At 41.3% G+C, this 19,723-nt stretch overlaps 1 protein-coding gene across 1 annotated transcript in view; it reads left to right on the plus strand.

Moving 5' to 3' along the window:
- The window catches only part of SND1 (staphylococcal nuclease and tudor domain containing 1), a 422,669-nt gene that overhangs the window by 251,376 nt on the left and 151,570 nt on the right, over window positions 1-19,723 (plus strand). Inside the window, exon 15 of the mRNA XM_078439837.2 lies at window positions 19,356-19,497. Coding sequence (XP_078295963.1) covers window positions 19,356-19,497 — 142 coding nt within the window. The remainder of the gene's footprint in view (window positions 1-19,355; window positions 19,498-19,723) is intronic.

Genomic DNA, 19,723 nt, shown 5'->3' on the forward strand with positions numbered 1-19,723 from the left:
ACACACCCAAGAAATGTGCTATACAGAAGATGTTGCGTCATGATTAAATTTGTTCTAGGCTTCATGGTCTCCAGCTTTTAGCATTGAGTTTCTCCCATTGTCCATACCTCTTCTCTTACATTTTCAGAGATGGTTTCATCGTGTAAAAGTCCAGAGAGTATCTTAACAGGCCTTGTATGAAGACTCAGCACGTGTAAGGCCGCTTGGCTGACTTCCTGTGGTGGGAAGGGAGTAATCCCAGCACAGGAGTGGGAAGAAGAGTGTCTGCTTTGGGCAGAGAGACACTGGCCTCTGGGCAGTGAAGCCAGGAGGACTTTTCGTATCTGCTCCTTCCCGGGGCTGGACTGGATGCCTGCCTAGTGGCTACTTGACACGTTTTTCAACTTTGTGTTGTGCTCCACCATTAGAGCCTCTTGTACCACTTCCCATATTGTGACCTTGTTATGGTTTTTTGATTTTTGTAAAATGTTGTTAGCTCCCAACTTTTGGGTGGTTCTTTTCTCTGTTGTTTTTTTGTTAATACGGGGATTCTTGCCATTAATGTCAGCGGAGTGCTGTATTTTCCACAAGGTACACGCATCTGTGGATACCACCAACTGAGTGAACCCCACCTTTTGGACAGGGGTTTGTTAAACTTGGCTTTTCTGCATCATTTGCATCTGGTTTCAGGGTAACCACTAAGGTAAAAAAATATGGCCAGTCTGGTAATTTGGATCCTGAAGAAATTACTAGTTTCCTTTATTTCTCATTTTTCAAGATGAAGGAAGTGTGGTATTTTAAGTCATTGTTGTCCTTTCTGTAATCCTCTGGTTTCCCTCGAGGCCAGGATGTTCCTATGAATTTGAAACCAACTAAGAATTTGACAGACTTGGCACTAGATCTGATTTGATTTGGAGGATGGTTACGTGGTGGTTATTTCACTTCGTAGGTTCGCGTTTTTATTCTTCGAGGGGTTTGTTTTTCCTTGATCCCATCTCCGCTCCCTCCCTCACGGGCAGACAAAAGTTGGGATGTGCGTGTCAGTGGAATATAAGGCTGTTTCTTATCTTAGGTTTGTTATTGTTTTTGCTGTAGCCTGCTCTGTAATAAATACGATCTCCTGCAGATACAGAATGTAAAACAGGCAATAAAATGGGGCTGGTGCATGGCTTACTGTTGTTCTGGTAAATCAGACAAATCAATTACAGTTCTGAGGAGCTCCCCACTCCTCAGGTTGCAGCCAGCACACTACTTCTTCCTGCGCACCACCCCCCCCCCCCCCCCAAACTCCTTTTCCGTTTGTGTGGGACCAGTACTCAGTGAGTCACACTGTCTGTTTCCTCTTCCTCCATTTCCTGCCGTGTCTGTTCTTTCCTCTCTGGTGTGTGAGGAGTCTGGAACTCTGTTGACAGCCGTGCAAGATGACAGAGCCTGGGCCAGCCTCCTGTCCTCTCCAGTTGTACTTCTGCAGGTCCCTGGGTAGAGTTTCCCTTCTCTGAATGTCTCTGCCTCTTCATGATATGGGGTCATGGCAAGTCCTCTGTTCATATGGCTGTTGTTTGCTCTCCTTCCTTGCCTTCAGTAAAGCCCTGTGTCTTTTTTTTCTGTTAGCTGCTGCTGTGTTCACTTGGACTTTGGTTCCTTGCTCATGTTACACACGCACTTTCTTATAATCTCCTCTCTCCATGATGATTTCGTTGGACGTGCATAGTATTAATGATAAGAATTTCCTTAAAGCAGGGGCCTGGAATGATCCAAAGACTAGCTCTGGGGGTAGGAGGTAGAGGGTGAAATTTGGGGGTCCCTCTTGCTGTTCATTTCATTGTGAAATGAACACTTGGGGAATTGACCAATGAGATTCTAACTTGCAAATATAAAGGATCAAAGTGTTCCTTTAAAATAAATAAATCGGATTTTTTTCCCTCATCTCCTCCTGACCTTTCCCATCAGCTCCTAGTTTTTCAGTGCCTTTTTGTACTTGAATAGCACTGTCCTCTTTCCCTTGGGGTATTTAAGCTATCCTCCTTTTGTAAAACACTAGGGTCTCTTTAAAGAAGTAATCTTTCCCTAACTACCCATGGTGTTGGGCATTAGTGGAAGAGGTAAATAATAATATTCTTTTTGGCTAAAGAAAAGTTAAAACTGGTTTGTCCACTAAGAAGGTGAAAGCCGCTCCCATCACCCAGAGACTTTGTTAGTTAGGTCTGTGTTAAATTAGTTTCCCTTTCATGTCTTACTGGCCCACATTGTTTAGATGGTATTCTTGTATTATTCCAGTCTTTTACAGCTACCTTTCTGTTCTGTCTCATCACTGTACCTTAATGGCACCATTGCTCATTTCTTGTTTGTTTTTTGTTTCAATAGCCCTTCCCGCTTTTACTCTCCCTTAGCCTCGAATTTCGTTCTGATGTCCCTTTTATACCAACCACACAAGGCCAAGGCCTATGGTTCTGCCCCGTGGGCTTCTGTGACCTGGAGGGTTGCTTAGCACTAGAGCTCTATTCACACGTAGCCATGGCCCCACAGCTGGGCTCTGCATTTGCCACCCTGGGGAAATCCCATAGATACCCTCCCTGTCTGCTGAACTTGTTCTCTAGAGCAAGCATGATACGCTCCGTAAATATGATGGCCCCTTGTGGGGAAGCCATGATTAGTCCTGGCGGTGGGTTCCCACAATTGTTTTCTCGCATCTCTCCTGTATATTTGGAAGCTCGAGTTGTTGCCAGTTTAGGGGAAGGCACTACTCCTCTGTCCCCTTCTTCCCCTATTCCCATTCAAGGTTCTTGAACTTCAAGTGGACTGCAGTATGCTGCTCACTGACTTGGATTCTCGCAGCACAGAAACCTGTACCGCAGCCTCCACAGCACAAGGTACCTGTGATGCCAGAGTGGCAGCTACTCTAGAAGTGTCTCAGCTACTAAGGAAGCGAAGGGTCTTTTCTTTTCTCTTCACCTTTTTCCTCTCCTCCCCTCCAGAGATGGATGTTGTTAAGGTGACCTTGATTGTGTCAGGGTAGTTGGCTTCAGCTAGCTGCTCTCCCTAACAGTTGAGGGCATCGCTTCATTGTCTTTTGTCCATTGTCCCTTTCAGCCATAGTCCTGTGTGGCCACTTCAGGTTTTTTGAAGCTCTCTATTCAAACTCCCCAGAACTGCAGGGGTGTCCCCTTCTCCTTCTAATGAAATTCGAAAGCAGTGGGCATCGGAGAGAAGCCTTTCTCAAATTGAACAAGTTTCTCAATAAAAACCTGGAAAGAAATGCTGGAATTGTTTCAAGACTGTATTTCAGCATTTAGCAGTTTGTGATGTTATGTTTAAGGCACCTCCTTTGACCAATTTAATCCACCTTTCACTGAGTTCTGTTCCTTTTATGTGTGCATCCATGGTTTTGTTAGTGGCGATAAGTTTTTTTCGTTTTTTGTTTGTTTGTTTGTTTGTTTTGCACCATAGGGCACTAAATTTAGGACGTAGTATCTCACCTCCTTTAGTTGAGAGTGTCAGGAGAGATTGTTAAAGACTTTGGGACAGGCACAACGATTACTCAGTATTCTTTCACTGGAATGCTGAGTTCTGCCTGGTAATTCCTTTGGGGTTATCTGATTCTGTCAAGTCTGCTCCTTTGTAGCTGGGCTGTTTTGTACCTCTGCGGAGAGAGAATGTAACTTGTGAAGGCCTGAGGTAATGCAAATGATTTCATTCTTGTACAGATGTGGTCCTGTACATATGACACAATTGATTTCTACCCTGTAAGAGAAATGGTTTCAAATGTTACATTTTCACCCTGTGGTCTTTCACTCTACAGTTTTGAGTCTTTAGAAAATTAATCTCGACATCCTAGTTGCGTATGTTTATCCAGTCCTCAGATTCTCTTTTGAGTAAGTTGTAATGTCTTATTGGTTCCCTCATTAATTAGTGGGTAAAAATAAAATACTTGATGTTTTCATTGTATATTTGTATTAAAGTCATGATTTTCCCTTTTTGAAAACTATTCTTTCAAGAGGGAAAGCAGTTGCAGAAACGAGAGAAATTAAAAAAAACAATTTATAAATTGGGCATTAAGAGATCAATTATGTGCTTTGAAAAGTCTTTGTTTTATTACCTGCTGTCTACCTAGAAATGTGAAGTGTCCTTTGGTTGTGAAAGTAATTTGTTTAAAAAAGTTCTAAAGTGAATGTCTCTTTCATCTACAGAATGCCTGGTTCCATGCCTGTACCTTACTTGGCCTACCATTTTGTTCACCAGTAGGCTTTTCTTATAGAAATTTCAGGCAGCATGGCCAATTGAGGTGTAGAGATTGGACATTGAAGACAGGGCACAGTTTGACATTTGCTGAGTGTGTCCCAGCTGTGCAATTCAACACCTCTGAAGAAATGTTTGATCAAGTGACTTGCCCAGAGGTGGAACACTGTCAAAGACAGTCATTCTTTATTTGTTGCTTCTGAGAGTAAAGTTTCTTCTTTCCAAAATAATCACACTTGATATGTCACTGCACTGAATTCTGTTTTCAGGAAGTTTTCTGCCACAGATTTTTCTAGTTCCCTTCTGATTCCTTATTTAACTTATGACTTAACACATAGGAATGCATGCAACTGAGCCTCTTAGAAGCAGGGTCCTAGCCTTCAATCAAGTGTCCTGAGCTATAATAATGACTTTTTACTTTCTTCCTTTGTTCAACAGAAGGAGAAAGGGAATTGAGGAAGTTCAGGAGCACTTTTTTCCAAACAAAATGACTTCTCTTTCCAAAGGGAGTGGCCTGGAGCCTAGATTTGGCTCTCACTGGTTCATGCTCTCGAGTTTTCCCATTCTCTGGGTGCATGTGGATCTTGTTCTTTGATTCTATTTCATGGATCCAAATTGGTTAAATGAGCCCATTACAGGCTTGGCTAAATGAATGTTAGCATATTTTGAAGGCAGTTGATAGAATTTTTGCTTCCCAGGTTCAGGTGTATGGTTGGGTTGTCTCCTCTGTCCCATGGCTGCTGAGTGATGTGATAGATCTTGAAATGTTTCTGCCCAGCCCTGGCTTCACTCTCCACTTCACCATCATAACACTACTTAGCCCTAGATTGAACTCATTTTGCCCTGTGGCTGTTGCTTATATAAACATCTCAAAGTAAGTCATTTTTACTAACATAGACAATTGTGCTTACTCGTATTTTAAGGCTTTATTTAGCACGCTTCTAACATATTCCCTAGAGAATATGTTGTACAGAATTTTGGACACTCTTTGCAGTGTTGACGTCCAGATAAATATCCTTGAATCAGGGCTCAGGGTCGGCTTGAAATTACCTAGTAATTTTGTGCCTCAGTTCTTTAGGAAATGGTGTTTTCAGGAAGAAATGATAAAAATTCCTAATACGGTATCAGCTCTGGGAGGTGTCTGAGAATATAAGCTATTACCAAGGTTCTGAATTTGTCGTTCTGTTGATAATACATTACTGCAGCATGTCCAGATACTTTACCCACTGTAGAGACCGTTTATTTTCTTTTACGTCATATGCAGTCTGTCCCTGTTTCAGTTTCTCCATTCCGACTGACTTTGTTATTAATTGGCATTTCTTGAACAGCATTTCTTCTTCTGGGAGTGCTGTCTCTTCTCTTCTCCTGACCATGCCTTTCTCCTCTTCCACGGTATCTCTTTTCTCCCAGGCAGTTTCCCCTTTTTATCCTCACTGCCTTCTGATGATGCCTTTCTTTAGCATTTCCATAATCACTCATTACCATGATATTGTGTTTGTTGGTGTATCGATTGTTAGCTATTCTCAACCTGACGCGTGCAGTGGTTTTCCTCACTCGTTTCTAAACTCCTAAGAAGGGAGACCTTTTTTGCATCTCTTCACAGAGCCTAGTTTAGATTTGATTTGCCAAGCAGTGACCTAAAGCAGTATGATACTGTTTTGGGAAAAATATGTGACCCTCGCTACTAGGTATAAGGTTAACTGTGGTGGTTAGTACCTAGACAGGCTAGTAGCAAGAGTACAGATTTATTAGAATATAGTGACGCTATGGAGTCACGAGCAGTAGCATGGGTCCAATATCTGATCTCCCAAGCTCAAATCCTGGCTCCATTCTTATTACTTTGCCACCTTGAGGAAGTTATTTAACCCCTCCATGCTGTGGTTTTTCCACTGTAAAGTGAATAATGCCCTTACCTCAATAGGTCACCGTGTGATTGAATGTGTTAACCCATGCAGAGTACTTACAGCAGTTGACGCAATGAGAGCTCAGCAGAGGGCAGTGGTTCACATGGTGGTGGTGATTATTATTAAATTGTTGAGCATGCTGTTGAGCCTATAGAAAGTCCTCTATAGAAGATAACTACCATCATCATCATCAGTTGTATTCTAAACCCTTATCCAGTTCAAGTCCCAGATCATAGCCCTCCCTCTTCTGAGTTCTTTTACCGCCTCTTTATCTTTTGAGACATTTAACATATGCCATCTGGCCTGTTTTTTAAGTGCATTTGTCATGTTGAGTCAGTGAATGAGTGATCAAACAATAAGTATTATATTGAGTGCTTCTTATGTGTCAGACACAATGCTGGGTGTTAAGTACATAACATTGAACAAGACAGTTACAGTCCTTATAAGATGTACATGATTCTTTCTATAATTACAGTTGTGCTAGTAGTGAGTATGTGTGCTCAGGGCCATAGCTTATTCAGTGTGGTCAGAAAAAATCTTTTAAGTGATTTAAAAATGAGGCCTTTTAAGTGATTTAAAAATGGGGTGTCTGGGTGGCTCAGTCAGTTGAGCATCTGACTCTTGGTTTGGCTCAGGTCATGATCTCATGGGATCGAGCCCCACATTGGACTCTGCACCCCGAGCGTGGAGCCTGCTTGGGATTCTCCATCTCTCTCTCTCTCTCTCTCTCTCTCTGCCTCTCCCCCCTGTCAAAATTAATAAATAAACTCTAAAAATGAATGAGCCTAAAGAAGGAGTTTTTCAAGGATCTTGTTCAGAGCTAAAGAATGAAGAAACTATGTACGGGAAGGTCCTGAGCTAGGAAGTTGCTTGGGTTCAAAAGGCAAGGCCATTATTGCTGAAATGTGAGGATTAAGGTGATAAATGATTGAAACATTTACAGTTTATGATCCTTGAGGAAAAATTTTGAAATTTCTCTGAAGAATCACGAGAAATCATTGACAATGGAGTGGAGTAATTAGGTCAGCATTTTATAATTATATATCTTCCCCTCCCCCACCCCACTGCCCTCACCTTAGCTGCTCTGTGGAGATAGACTTGAACCAAGAGTGGTGTTAGGATGCTGGTTACCAGGGGTAAACAACTGGGTGTCACAAGACAGTGGTTGAGGAGAGATAAAATTTGAGATCCAGTTTGGCGGTAGAACTGGTAGAACTTGACCATTGCTTGCATCAGGGCAATGAAACTGGGTGTCATGTGTGAGCACCCTAAATGCTCTGAGTACAAATAACTGGTGATCGGTGGTGCTGCTTTCCCATGTGGTAAACATTGATGGTGCAGATTTGGGGGGAAAATTAAGAATTTTTGGACGTGTTAAAGTTGCGGTACCCATGAGCCATTCACATGGTCCAGATCCCCGAAAATTGGCCTGCGCTTCGTGCATGAACTTACAACTGTTGGGGATACACACACACACAGACACACACAGACACACACACACACACAAAATTCCCAGAGAATATTAAGAGAAGAGTCCCTAGGCCAAGCCCCTTGTTTCCAAAATTTAAAGATCATACATGGTGGGGGGAGGCGGGGGGCATTACCTGCCAGAGAAACTTGAAAAGGTGGTTCCTGAGCTGTCAGAGGAAACTCCTAGAAACTGAGAGGAGAGAGCCTTACAACACAAGACTTGATTGTGCTGCTTCAAGGTCAAGAAAGATGAAGGTTGAGAACTGTCCAGTGGATTTAATAACACCAGTTACTGGTGATTTTAGAGCAGTTTCCGTGAAATGAATGGGCATAGGGAATAAGAGCTGATGTCCTCTTAACTGGACTATCCCCAGGAACAAGGTCTTACAGCTCTATGCTTTCACTTTTAGGAGTTTCCTAGGAATAGTAAATAGATAAATGTGTATAATGATGGTGTCTGTGTAGTTTTCAATCAGTGAGAAACGCAAAGCATTCATAATTACATATGCTCTCATAGAGAAAGACAGGACAGTGATGTGAGGTCCTCCAAATTTCTTCGGGTATCTTGATCAAAACTCTTTGAATTCTCTGCCATCACCCATGCATTCTGGGGTACATCGTTTCCATTGGTAGGTTAGATCCTTAGAGTCTTACTTCTAGAATCCCGATACAACATCCACATGTGATTACGTCATCCCAGGATTGCATAGTCACTAGGGTAGGCAGGGTTAAATCTGTAATTTTCTTTGGGAAGTATTAGAATTCTCCAGTACACTCAAAACACTACATTTCTTTTTTTTTTTTTTTTCCTTAATGTTTATTTATTTGTAAGAGAGACAGAGAGACAGAGCATGAGTGGGGGAGAGGCAGAGAGAGAGGAAGACACAGAATCCAAAGTAGGCTCCAGAATCCGAGCTTTCAGCACACAGCCTGATGCAGGGCTCGAACTCACGAACCGCAAGATCGTGGCCTGAGCCGAAGTTGGATGCTTAACCGATTAAGCAACCCAGGTGCCCCAAAACACTATGTTTCTAACTACCCTTTTCTAAAAGAGTAGTTTCATTATGACTTAAGCCTTTTATCACTTGAGAAAAATGTTGAATTTGGCTCAAAAACTGGAGAGACAGTTATCTGATCTGATTCAGCTCTGCCCAGATAAACTCACAGTCAGCACTGAATGTTAATTTATTTTCTTTTGAAAACAAAAACTTACACATTTTTATACCACAAATTATGTGTCAAAATTTTTGGCTTTAAATGCAGCAAATATGTTGGGGTGCCTGGGTGGCTCAGTCGGTTAAGTGTCTGACTTCGGCTCAGGTCATGATCTTGCAGTTTGTGAGTTCGAGCTCTGCGTCGGGCTCTGTGCTGACCGCTCAGAGCCTGGAACCTGCTTCAGATTCTGTGTCTCCCTGTCTCTCTGCCGCTCCCCTGCTCACGCTCTGTCTCTCTCTGTCTCTCAATAATAAATAAACGTTAAAAAAAAATTAAATGCAGCAAATATAAATAAGCCAAAGGAAGAAAATGACCTGTACCACTACTCTAAAAATTGAAAATTTTCAATAAAAATACATCTATTTACCAAAATGTGGGTTTATGTTAAAATTTCTTTGTTTTATTCATAGTTTTTTTTTTTAATTTTTTAAAATGTGTATTTACTTTTGAGAGAGAATGTGTGTGCAAGCAGGGGAAGGTCAGAGAGAGGGGGGAGACACAGAATCCGAAGCAGACCCCAGGCTCTCAGTTGTCTGCACAGAGTCCTAAGCAGGGCTCGAACTCACCAACCATAAGATCATGACCTGAGCTGAAGTTCTATGCTTAACCAACTGAGCCACCCAGGGGCCCCTAAAAATTTTTTTTTCTGCCCACTTTGCCCCTTTTTTAAATGATGTAAGCTATTTTTAGGAGAGAAACTTTAGTGCCTTGAACAGTGCCTGGCACATAGTAGGTGCTTAATTACTTTTTCCAGGGGCGCCTGGATGGCGCAGTCGGTTAAGCGTCCGACTTCAGCCAGGTCACGATCTCGCGGTCCGTGAGTTCGAGCCCCGCGTCGGGCTCTGGGCTGATGGCTCGGAGCCTGGAGCCTGTTTCCGATTCTGTGTCTCCCTCTCTCTCTGCCCCTCCCCCGTTCATGCTCTGTCTCTCTCTGTCCCAAAAATAAATAAAAAACGTTGAAAAAAAAAATTTAATTACTTTTTCCAGTAAATTATATTTTTCCAAATGAATGTCTTTTTGAACATATTTTTAATTAATTAATTTATTTATTTTTAATTTTATTTATTTTGGGGAGAGTGCTAGCAGGGGAGGGTCAGAGAGAGGAGGGTGGAGGATCTGAAGCAGGCTCTACACTGACAGAAGTGAGCCCAGAGTGGGACTCGCGCTCATGAACTGCAGATCATGACCTGAGCCAAAGTAGGACATTTGACTGACTGAGCCACCCAGGTGCCCCTTGAACCATGCTTATAATGTCTACCTGGTGTTATGTCTTCTTGATACACTATAATTTATTTCATCAGCTTAAGATTCTGGGATATTTAGTTTATTTGGATTGTTTTTGCCTTTCATAAACATTTGATTCCTTTAGCTAATTTATAGTCTGTAATTATTTTCTTAGAACAATCCCATCAATTAGAAACTTAAGCAAAAGGAGAGCATATAGTTTTTTTTAAACATTAGCATCTGTAAATCTTTTTTGAGTTAAATGATAGGTTTTTGGTTTGATACATTCTTCTTCAAAACACTGATCACCTGTCTTAATTATTAATAAATGTTTACTAGGGCACCTGAATGCACAGTCAGTTGAGTGTCTAACTCTTGATTTCGGCTCAGGTGATGATGTCACAGTTTTTGAGATCAAGGCCCGCTTCAGGCTCTGCACAGAGTGCTGAGCCTCCTTGGGATTCTCTCTCTCCCTTTCTCTGTCTCTCTCACTGAGAATAAATAAACATTTCAAAAAATAATAAACTTTTACCAAATTAGTTGCCATTTCTCTCTGTGTCTCAAAAACTAGAACTTTCTTTTCCACATTTAAAAATTATCTATTTTTGTTAACTCTTTTAAAATGTGGGTTTCAAGAAAACAAATTAGACCTAATAAAAAAACTTTAAGATTCACTGGATCTAAATTGGTATGCCTCCAGGCAGAAATGTTCAACTTTAGTCCTCTAATTTTTTATAATATTTCTTTTGATTTTAAATTTTATGTCACAGGTTGCTGATTTTTTTCTGTCCCCTATTTTTTTCTGAAGTTCTTATCTCAGGTGGGGTAGAGTTTAGCATGCCATTAATTTCCTTACCCCTGAGTTCTTGATTTGCCCATGAAATGAAACCTGTGCTTCATTAGACTGTCTTTTAAATTCTTTACTCTGCACATAGTATTTTAATTATCTCTCAAGCCATTTTCTGCTTCTGTAATAAATTCTTACCTCTTGCCTATAGAGACTTTGGAAGTGATAAAAATTGATCTGAAACTTTTAAAGAAAAATATATTTCAAACCTGTTAGTTATTTTTTTTCAATGTTTATTTTTTGTGACAGAGAGAGACCACGTGTGAGCGAGGGAGGGGCAGAGGGAGAGGGAGACACAGAATCTGAAGCAGGCTCCAGGCTGTCAGCAAAGAGCCCAATGCAGGGCTCCAACTCACAGACTATAAGATCATGAGCTGAGCCAAAGTCAGACACTTAACCGATTGAGCCGCCCAGATGCCCCTGTTAGTCTTTGTTTTTAGTCGTGGTCTTATAATTGACATCCAGAACAGTAGACTGGTTGGTGTGCTTTGTTCTAGATTCTCATTGTCACTAACCATGTGTAAGCTGTGTTTTTAGATCAGTTGCATGTCCTTTTTCCAAAAATGTTCAGGATGTCTACTGTGGTTTTCCTATAAAAAGAGTCATCACTTCATTCTTAGAAAAGTAACAGCACAGTGTTTTTTTAATGTAAATGGTCTTTTTCTGTTATCATTGGTTGTGCTTATTTTTACCAGTTTAAAATAGAAATGGCACCTTTATATTTTTAAATAAATTTAATACTTTATTACAAATTAGATGTCTACAATTCGGATAAATAACATGTTTTTTTGAGAAATATTTAACCTGAAAATAATTGGAAGATAAGTCTTCCAGTGTGTTAAGCTCCTCTAGATACCTTATTACTATGCTGATGGATAATGAAAGGAATTTATCTGTTGACTCAGAGTACTTATGAAGAGAATAGTGTTTCAAATGAGCAATACTATATTTACTTACCTGACCTCAGACAGTGAAGACATTTTTATGAAATACAATTATTATTATTATTATTATTATTATTATTATTATTATTATTATTATTTTAATAGAAAGGAAGTAAACCAAGAAAGAGGAAGTTGTGGATCTAGAAAATACAACCCAGGATAGGATGTGAAGGGAATTTCCAGGGTCTTGGTGAAGAGAAGACCCAGGACATCCATTGTGCCGCAGGCCCCACAGGCCACCTTGCAGAAGTCAGCAGGAGGAAGGAGGGGAGCATGCGGGGGGGGGGGGGGGTGCTGTAATGTAACAAAGTCTTAATGAACACTGAATATCGGTTTAAGAAAAATCGTAATAATTTGTTGGGAAGTTAGAATATGGAGAAGTGGGAAAAGGGGTTGTTCGGGATGGGGGAAAGAAGGTGGGGTTTATTTTAGAAACTTTTCTGGACCTCACAAATTCCAAATCATAAGTTTGAGATAGTTCTGTGGACCGGCAGACTTGAGGAAGGACGTTCCTTGGCACGCCGCCTCCATGGGCTCCACACCTCATCCAAGTTAGAGAAAGTGGATTGAAGGTCAGATAAAAGCAACCTTGGGTTGTTGATAGTTTATTCTAATTAGGTAAATAGTTACTTCTCCCACCATCTGCTCTTTCTATGCTAAACTTACAGTCCATAAAAGAAAAAAGTCCTGTAGAATAAGCCAAGGGCGTTGTATTTTCTATTGATGATAAAAATGCAGATTTTTCCACTAAAAGGCAATGACTTCATTTCTAAAGGTTAAATTGAATGGTTATCACAGTATAATTTTAGCTGGTTAAATTTGGGAAATTGAAAGTCATTCAATAAAAGAATAATCTCTGAGCCAGTATAGAATTCTCATTTGATAGAGAATTGGATATTATTTTATTCACAGTAAGCCATATCACATGATTTTATTTCAAGGTAGGAAAAAAATGTCAATGGAGATATGTACTTAGTAGTACTTTATTTGAACAAAACATTTCCTCTGTATAGCCAATTGAGGATGACCTCAGGCTTTCCTTTAGCTATTACCCAAGAATTAATACTTTCTTATGCTGCTTTTGGGAGACTGATAAGACTTTTTTTTCCTTCCTGTAACCCCATGATTTGTCTCATCTAAACTATTTTCTGCTTGAATTTTTAAAAATACTTTAATTCATTGAATAGATAAAGTAGTTTATCTGAAGCATAACAAGTGTTTCATTTTGAACTGGTTACCCTGAGCTACTTACAAATTCGTTGACTAGGGAAAAAAGTTTTCTTAAGTTAAAAATTAAAATATTTCATAGTCTAGGCCAATTTTTTCATTTTTAAAATTTGGGTATAATTTATATACCTAAAATGTATCATTTGTAGTATCTAATTCTATGAGTTTTGATAAACATGTACATTTTGAGAACCAATGAATACATGTAATCATCACCATAGTCAAGACAATGGAACTATTGCATCATCCCAGAAAAATCTTCTGTCCCCTGGGAGTCATCCTGTAGCCCTTCCCCTAGTCCCTGGTGGCCGCTGATCTACTTTCTGTCCTTACAGCTTAACTTCGTGACATGTCACATAAAGGGAACCATGCTTTTGAGATCCGTCCATGTTGTTGACTACATCCTTGTTACTGCAGAGTAGCATTCCATTGTGTGAGTGGGCTGCAGCTGGTTTCTCCATCCCCTGTTGAGGGAGCTTAAAAGCTATTTCCAGCTTGAGGTGATTACGGATGAAGTCCAGACAATATTCTGGGGCTCCCTAATCTATTTCTGTAATGCGACTTGACTTTTTTCTCAGTTAGGCTGCCATGATTGTCCATCAGAATGCTGCTTTGCCCATTTTTCTTCTAAGCACAGGCAGTGTCTTCTCATCACCAAGCACATCACCAAGAGCTGCTTTCTTTTATCAGTATTGGACCTTTTGGGAAAAAAAATAGGTGGTAGACAAGACCAAGCAAATAGAAATATTTATGGACACCTGTCCTTTGCAGGGTTCCTGAGGGCGACAGGCACATCCTTAAAGTTTCAAGTCTGATTGCAGAGAAATATCTTTTCCTCCATATTTGGGACATGAAGCCACACTTGCGCTGACATGCTCTGCGGCTTTCGTACAGTTTGAGAAGTTCCTTCTGCCCTTTGATCTGTCCTTGGTTTGCAAGTTTGGAAGCTTTGCTTAGCCGGGTCGTCCTAACGTAATAATTGGTAGAGGGTTAAAGTCAGGGAGGGAAACGGAAGGTTGTGTTCTCTGTTGAGGGTGCCACCCATTGGAGCACCAGCCTCCTGAGCTCAAAGCTGTCTTCCAGCTCGGTGCTCCTGCAGTTGTCCTCTTGCTTCATGCTCCCAGGAGTGGAGCCCAGAGCACAAGACATTGTTTCTCCTGCGCTCTGCCATGTTGGAGGCCTGAGTGAGGTTTAGTGCCAAGGAGGTAAATAGTGTGAGAAACTATAAACTACAGACAGCACTTAATGAAAGATTATTGATGGCCTGGCTGTAGCGCCTTTTTTTTTTCTTGTTTCCTTATAATTTTGTGTTGTAGTCAAAGTGTTTTTCTCTAGGTTCTCTGCTATGTTCACTTCATTCCTGTTAAACTTGCACCTCACTGATGTTCCTGCCCCCGGTTCCCTCATACACACCTCACCAAGAAACATCAATAACCAACCAGGGAAGGTTGGTTGCAAATTTTAAGTGCTTTGTTGTAATGTTGGAGCTGGATGGCACTCCCAAGTATCTCCCCCGGGGCCCCATTTTTATCTAGAGATTATCGCTCTGTACGTACAGCTGCTTCCTCACAGAGAACCATAGCCTCGTTCTGTGAATTGAAACGTCAACTGGGGCCATAGAGCCCAGGTTGTGAGAAAGAGGAAGAGTGTGGAGTGATGGATGACTTTCTTGCCCTTCTAGTAGGGGATGTACTACTTTTTTGTCTTCCACACAGCTGCAGGAAAAATCCTCCTGGTGTGAGGAGCCCTGAAAAGTTCTATATCTGTGGCGATGCGTTGTCACAATATGCCTTAAAACGTGAGTGTGCTTGGATCCTGTCCTTAGCTATTCTGATCTCCCCGTTCTTTTTTCCCTCCGTATCTGTTACCTGTTCTTTTGTATACACAGATTCTGCCACTTCAGTATTATGATTGGTTGCACCCAGACAGCATTGTGCTCTGGGGCCCTTTAGCCCGCAGAGTCCTCCTTTGCTGGAGGGGGCGAAAGTCAGGCAGCTTCGGTCAGGTTGGTGGGCTTCTTTCAAATTGAGTTGCTCAACCGCTAGTGGAGCACCCCCTCGGTACCCTAATAAGCTCTACGCGTGTTTGTTTTTAGTTCTTTTTGCTGTGATGTTAATCTAAGAGCGACTGTGATGATGAAAACCAATTAGCAGTTCCCTTTTGAGACCTGCTCACGATAATCCTGATTAATGGTTAACTAATAGGTTTACTCTGATTCCCATTTCCCTGCACTGTTTTGTGTGTTGGGATGTTTGCTTCTCGCCAGTAACTGTTACTGTTAATGCCTACTCTATGGATATTTTCAGTGGAAAAATCCTAGAATTCACTTTGCTAAACTTCTAGTACAATCTGACAGCCTCAACCCTGTTCCAGAATTCACAGAACTTCGATCTATCTAAATTGTGCTCTTCTAGGATGCAGAGGCCGCGGGTGTCTGAGTAGTGTACCGTGGAGCTGTCCTATGCCTGCCATGCCTCTGCCTTGCCTCTGCCTTGCCCCTGCCTTGCCCCTGCCTTGCCCCTGCCTTGCCCCTGCCTTGCCCCTGCCCTCTTCTGCCCCCAGCCTGCCCGCTCTCCCAAACTTGATAATTCATTGTACTAAATGATCTTAAATGTGTTTGCTTACACAGCGCAGGTACTTTGTAGAGACAAGTTGCAGTCTAACTGCTGAAGGGAGTTTCTTACAGGCATTGACATATGTGCCTGCATTTGGAAGAGGTTTAGCCTTACGGGCCGGAAGTGAGGACAGCCTAGGAGTATATAATGATGGTGTCTTTATAACCTTTCCCTCTCCCTCAGGGTCATCCTGCCTTTCTTTGGGGTCATTCCAAACCCCGTTCTTATAAGTTGGAGGTATAGATATCAACATCCTTTGAAATGAAGTCACCCCAGGCACATTTGTTGCATCATTACTTTCTCAATTTCAAGGTTTATTGAGGAGGCAGAAACATTCCTTAAAGAGATGCCATCCACGATAGCAAGTTAAATGTAGCTAATGCAACCTAAAATTAGCTTTTCTAGGATTACAGGAAAATGCTTATGTATGTTTTGTTTTGGAGCACAGGTAATGTGAAAACTAGCAGTGCAACAAAAAAAGACCCACCTGCTCAGAAGTACAGTTGCTTCTTGATTATTTACACCAGTGGAGGGGAATATTGGTACAGAAAACTATAGCTAATTTATTTGCTTGGATTCTCAAAGCCTTGAGCCAATGTCAGGCCAGGTAACTATGGCAAGTAGATTCCCAGGCCTCATGTACATGAGTCACAACATGGAAAACCTGAGGATGAGAGTCTCTGCAACCAGACTTCAAAACAGAAGTATTTGATACTGAATATTCTTACCTCGAAACGAGCCTTCTGTGCCAGAAGTCTGAACGTTGTTATCTCTTTAAATCTGAGGCCTATAATTTTTAAATTTAAAAATACATTTTGGAGTACAATGTTATAAAGAAACCTTTGGTTTCACTAAATCTCACTAGGTCCTCCTTCAGGATTATTGGAGACTGTCAAATGTCATGTTAATGGTGTCATTTGAACTTTCTCACTTTACTGTCCTTAAGGTCCACCTGGCATCTTCAACTCCTCAGTGGACCTAAACTGCTCTTTATTTTACTGTTCCTCATAATCTAGTTTCTCTTACTTACCTAGTGTTGAAACCTTAGAAAGGAGTGTGAAAGACTGAAAAGCACATGGCTGTACGTACTTGCACGGGCTCTTTGGAAAGCCAGAGTTTAGCCACGTTCAGTCAATTTTATGGTGATAACAGTCAGAACTTCTAAAATAAATAAATCCCATAGCTAAATTGGCAGGGAATGGTTTATGGCTACATCACCTGAGGGAACTTGTCAGTCTGACTTACCAGTCTTTTCATTTGAGCCACTGAAACAAATTTTCAGGTTTTTAAGAACTTTTGTATTGAAAAGGAACATGCCAAGCAAAGGAAGCAGTCGAGATGACAAGGAAAGACAGACACCATTGTCTGCCTGGGATGGGGATTTGAAAGAGCTGACATCCTCCGGTGCTTACATTCAGTTTAGTTGACTTTATAAGAATTTTTTATTCTTAAAAATCTATGAACTTGAATAAAATTTCCATCTTTTCCCTTAACGGGTGGTTCATAGGCATATCATCTTCAAGCCTTTGGAACACTTGCCTCAAGAGGATAAGGGAGCTCCGTGTCTTGTCTTGCAGTTTGGCCTCTGGAAGTAAATACGGACAGTTGTGGTAGGCTTTTAAAATTTGTTTTCATGCCTTCAGTTGTCGTCTTTGGCTTTCACTTCTAATCTTTGTCATAATCAGTGGCATGTCACATTCTCTTTGCCATCTTCCCATATGTTGTCTCTGGATTAGGACTGTTAAATTGTAGATTGAAACTTAGGAGGAGTCAGGAACATGTATTTTGTTTTATTACATGGCTGATAGTCAGGTACCTTTTGTTTCTCCTTGGTTCCCGGTCTGAGAAATTATCTCTCTTGATAAAATAGGTAATCCTCTAGCAAAATAGGATGAGAGTCTGCTCCAACTTTCTTTTTGTATTAATATCCGTGTGTGTGTGTGTGTGTGTGTGTGTGTGTGTGTGTGTGTGTTGCTGTTATTCCTATAAGCACCTTTCTTTCCCTCCAGATAAATACATCCATAAGACAATGAGCAAAAGTCTGTTTCTGAAAAATATAGATGACTGCAGTTTTGAAGGGAAAGGCCCTCTCTTCAGAGACATTAAGTTGCCTCGTGATTTGCGATAATCAATTTGATAATTGTTGTTGACTTACTGGCTCAGCTCATGAATAATGTCCCAGATTTAGACTAGTGTGGCAAAAGGATTTTAATCAGGTAGTGCTTTCTTTCTCATGGAGCATTTGTCTTGCTTGACTGTTCTGGACTTCCGCCAACTGCCAGAAAGGCATTGTCCCGCTGTATATGTATAGTAGGATATGTGTTGCTTGAGTGTTCACTGGGGGAGTTCCCAGCCCACTAAAGCTCATTGTTACCTTACCTTTTACCAGTGTGCCATTAGAGACACCGAGAATGATGACTGTCTCTCCTTTTCTCTGAGAATCTGTTTGAAGGGAAGGATGAATCTCATTACTATAAATATTGTTTTCATCGCAGCCTACCTCACTGCTTCTGAATGAGAGGAGCCCCCTTTGGCTGCTGTGAAAGCTCTCAAATACTTGATGGCTTGTTAAATTTTCATTATCTAATGTGCATTAATTTAGATACAATAGCTCTGTTGCTAGGAGCAGAGTTAGAAAGGAAGAGCTTGGCGAGTGCAGACTGCTTGTGTCGCAGGAGTCAGGAAAGTGTGCAGAGCTTGCTGTCCTCAGAAGGAGTTGCCAGTTCTGCTGGCTGGGCTGAAAACCTTGGAAATTCTGACATCCGCGGACTATTCCCCCAGCACATGCAGTGTGATGTTTTGATTCTTGCTTACTCTATCATTTGTCTAATTAGCTTGAGAGAGAATGAAAGCTGAGTTCTGTAGCTGATAGCTCTGAGGTTCAAAATGTCCGTGATTTGGTTACTCTTGACTACTCTTGACAGTAGAGTGCGTGCACTTTGTGTTTTGTGCATGAAAAAAGTCTTAAAGTGCTATGCAGTTTTGTGTGTTTTTCTTGTTTCTATAATTATTCATGCTGACTTGATGTGATATAGGTCCCCATGAACATGTCCTACTGTTAGAGATTTCCCAGGCTGGGAACAGGAACAGTGTGCCCAGGTCCCAGCTCACCCCTGAAAAGCTTGTAGAATAAGCCTTGCTGTACAGGCACCCAAAGAAGGCTGCACTCTTCACGTTCAAAAACAGTGAGCTCTGAATCAACATAACCTACTGAAGATTAAAGGCGAACTACTTTGAGTTTCTTGGGAAGGGGCTTTTGGTAACAGCCTGGGAGTCACTTTTTTTTTTTTTTTAATGATAATTAAAGGTTAAATTAACCTCCAAGGAACGTTAGTATTGGTCTTCTTCCCTCAATTTATGTTGAAGGGAGAAAAGCCCTTTTTTCCATCCTGTGAGGAGTGACATTTTCATTTAAAAGCACTTTCCTAACTTGTGTATCCATTGAGTGCATAGGAACAGAATCGAGGAAAGCACACGGAATGTTCTGGAAGCCTCTGATTAACTATATTTCTTCTGTCGACATCACATGGGTATCTTGCCTATGTCGTAGTTTCAGAATAGTCTGATCTTCTAGGGTTATTTGCCGACGAGCTTCCTGTGGTCTGCCAGACTTTCTGCCCTAGAACAGAGAGAAAGAATCATTTGCTCAGATTCTATTACTTTTTTCTAACGATTCTTTTCTTTTATCCACCAGGATACCCAAAAAGCAAAGCAGTTTCTGCCCTTCCTTCAGCGGGCAGGTCGTTCGGAAGCTGTGGTGGAATATGTCTTCAGTGGTTCTCGTCTCAAGCTGTATTTGCCAAAGGAAACTTGCCTTATCACATTCTTGCTTGCGGGTAAGTCTTGTGTGTTCTGTGTCCTGATAATTCTTCCTGGGGCTCAGAAGTCCTGCATGGAGGTCATGTGCCTTCCTTTCCCTTGTGTTGTGGATAGGACCTTGAACCCATCTGGGTGTTTTAGTCTCTAATTGAGATGTGAACACAAAATTTGTAGATCTGACCCCTCTGTTACGGCAGACCCAGCACTGCCCTCTCCCTGTTCCTCATTTCTACCAACCACAGG

The sequence above is a fragment of the Panthera onca genome, chromosome A2 (genome assembly GCF_046562875.1).
Source record: "Panthera onca isolate mPanOnc1 chromosome A2, mPanOnc1 haplotype 2, whole genome shotgun sequence".
In the NCBI taxonomy this organism is placed as follows: Eukaryota; Metazoa; Chordata; class Mammalia; order Carnivora; family Felidae; genus Panthera; species Panthera onca.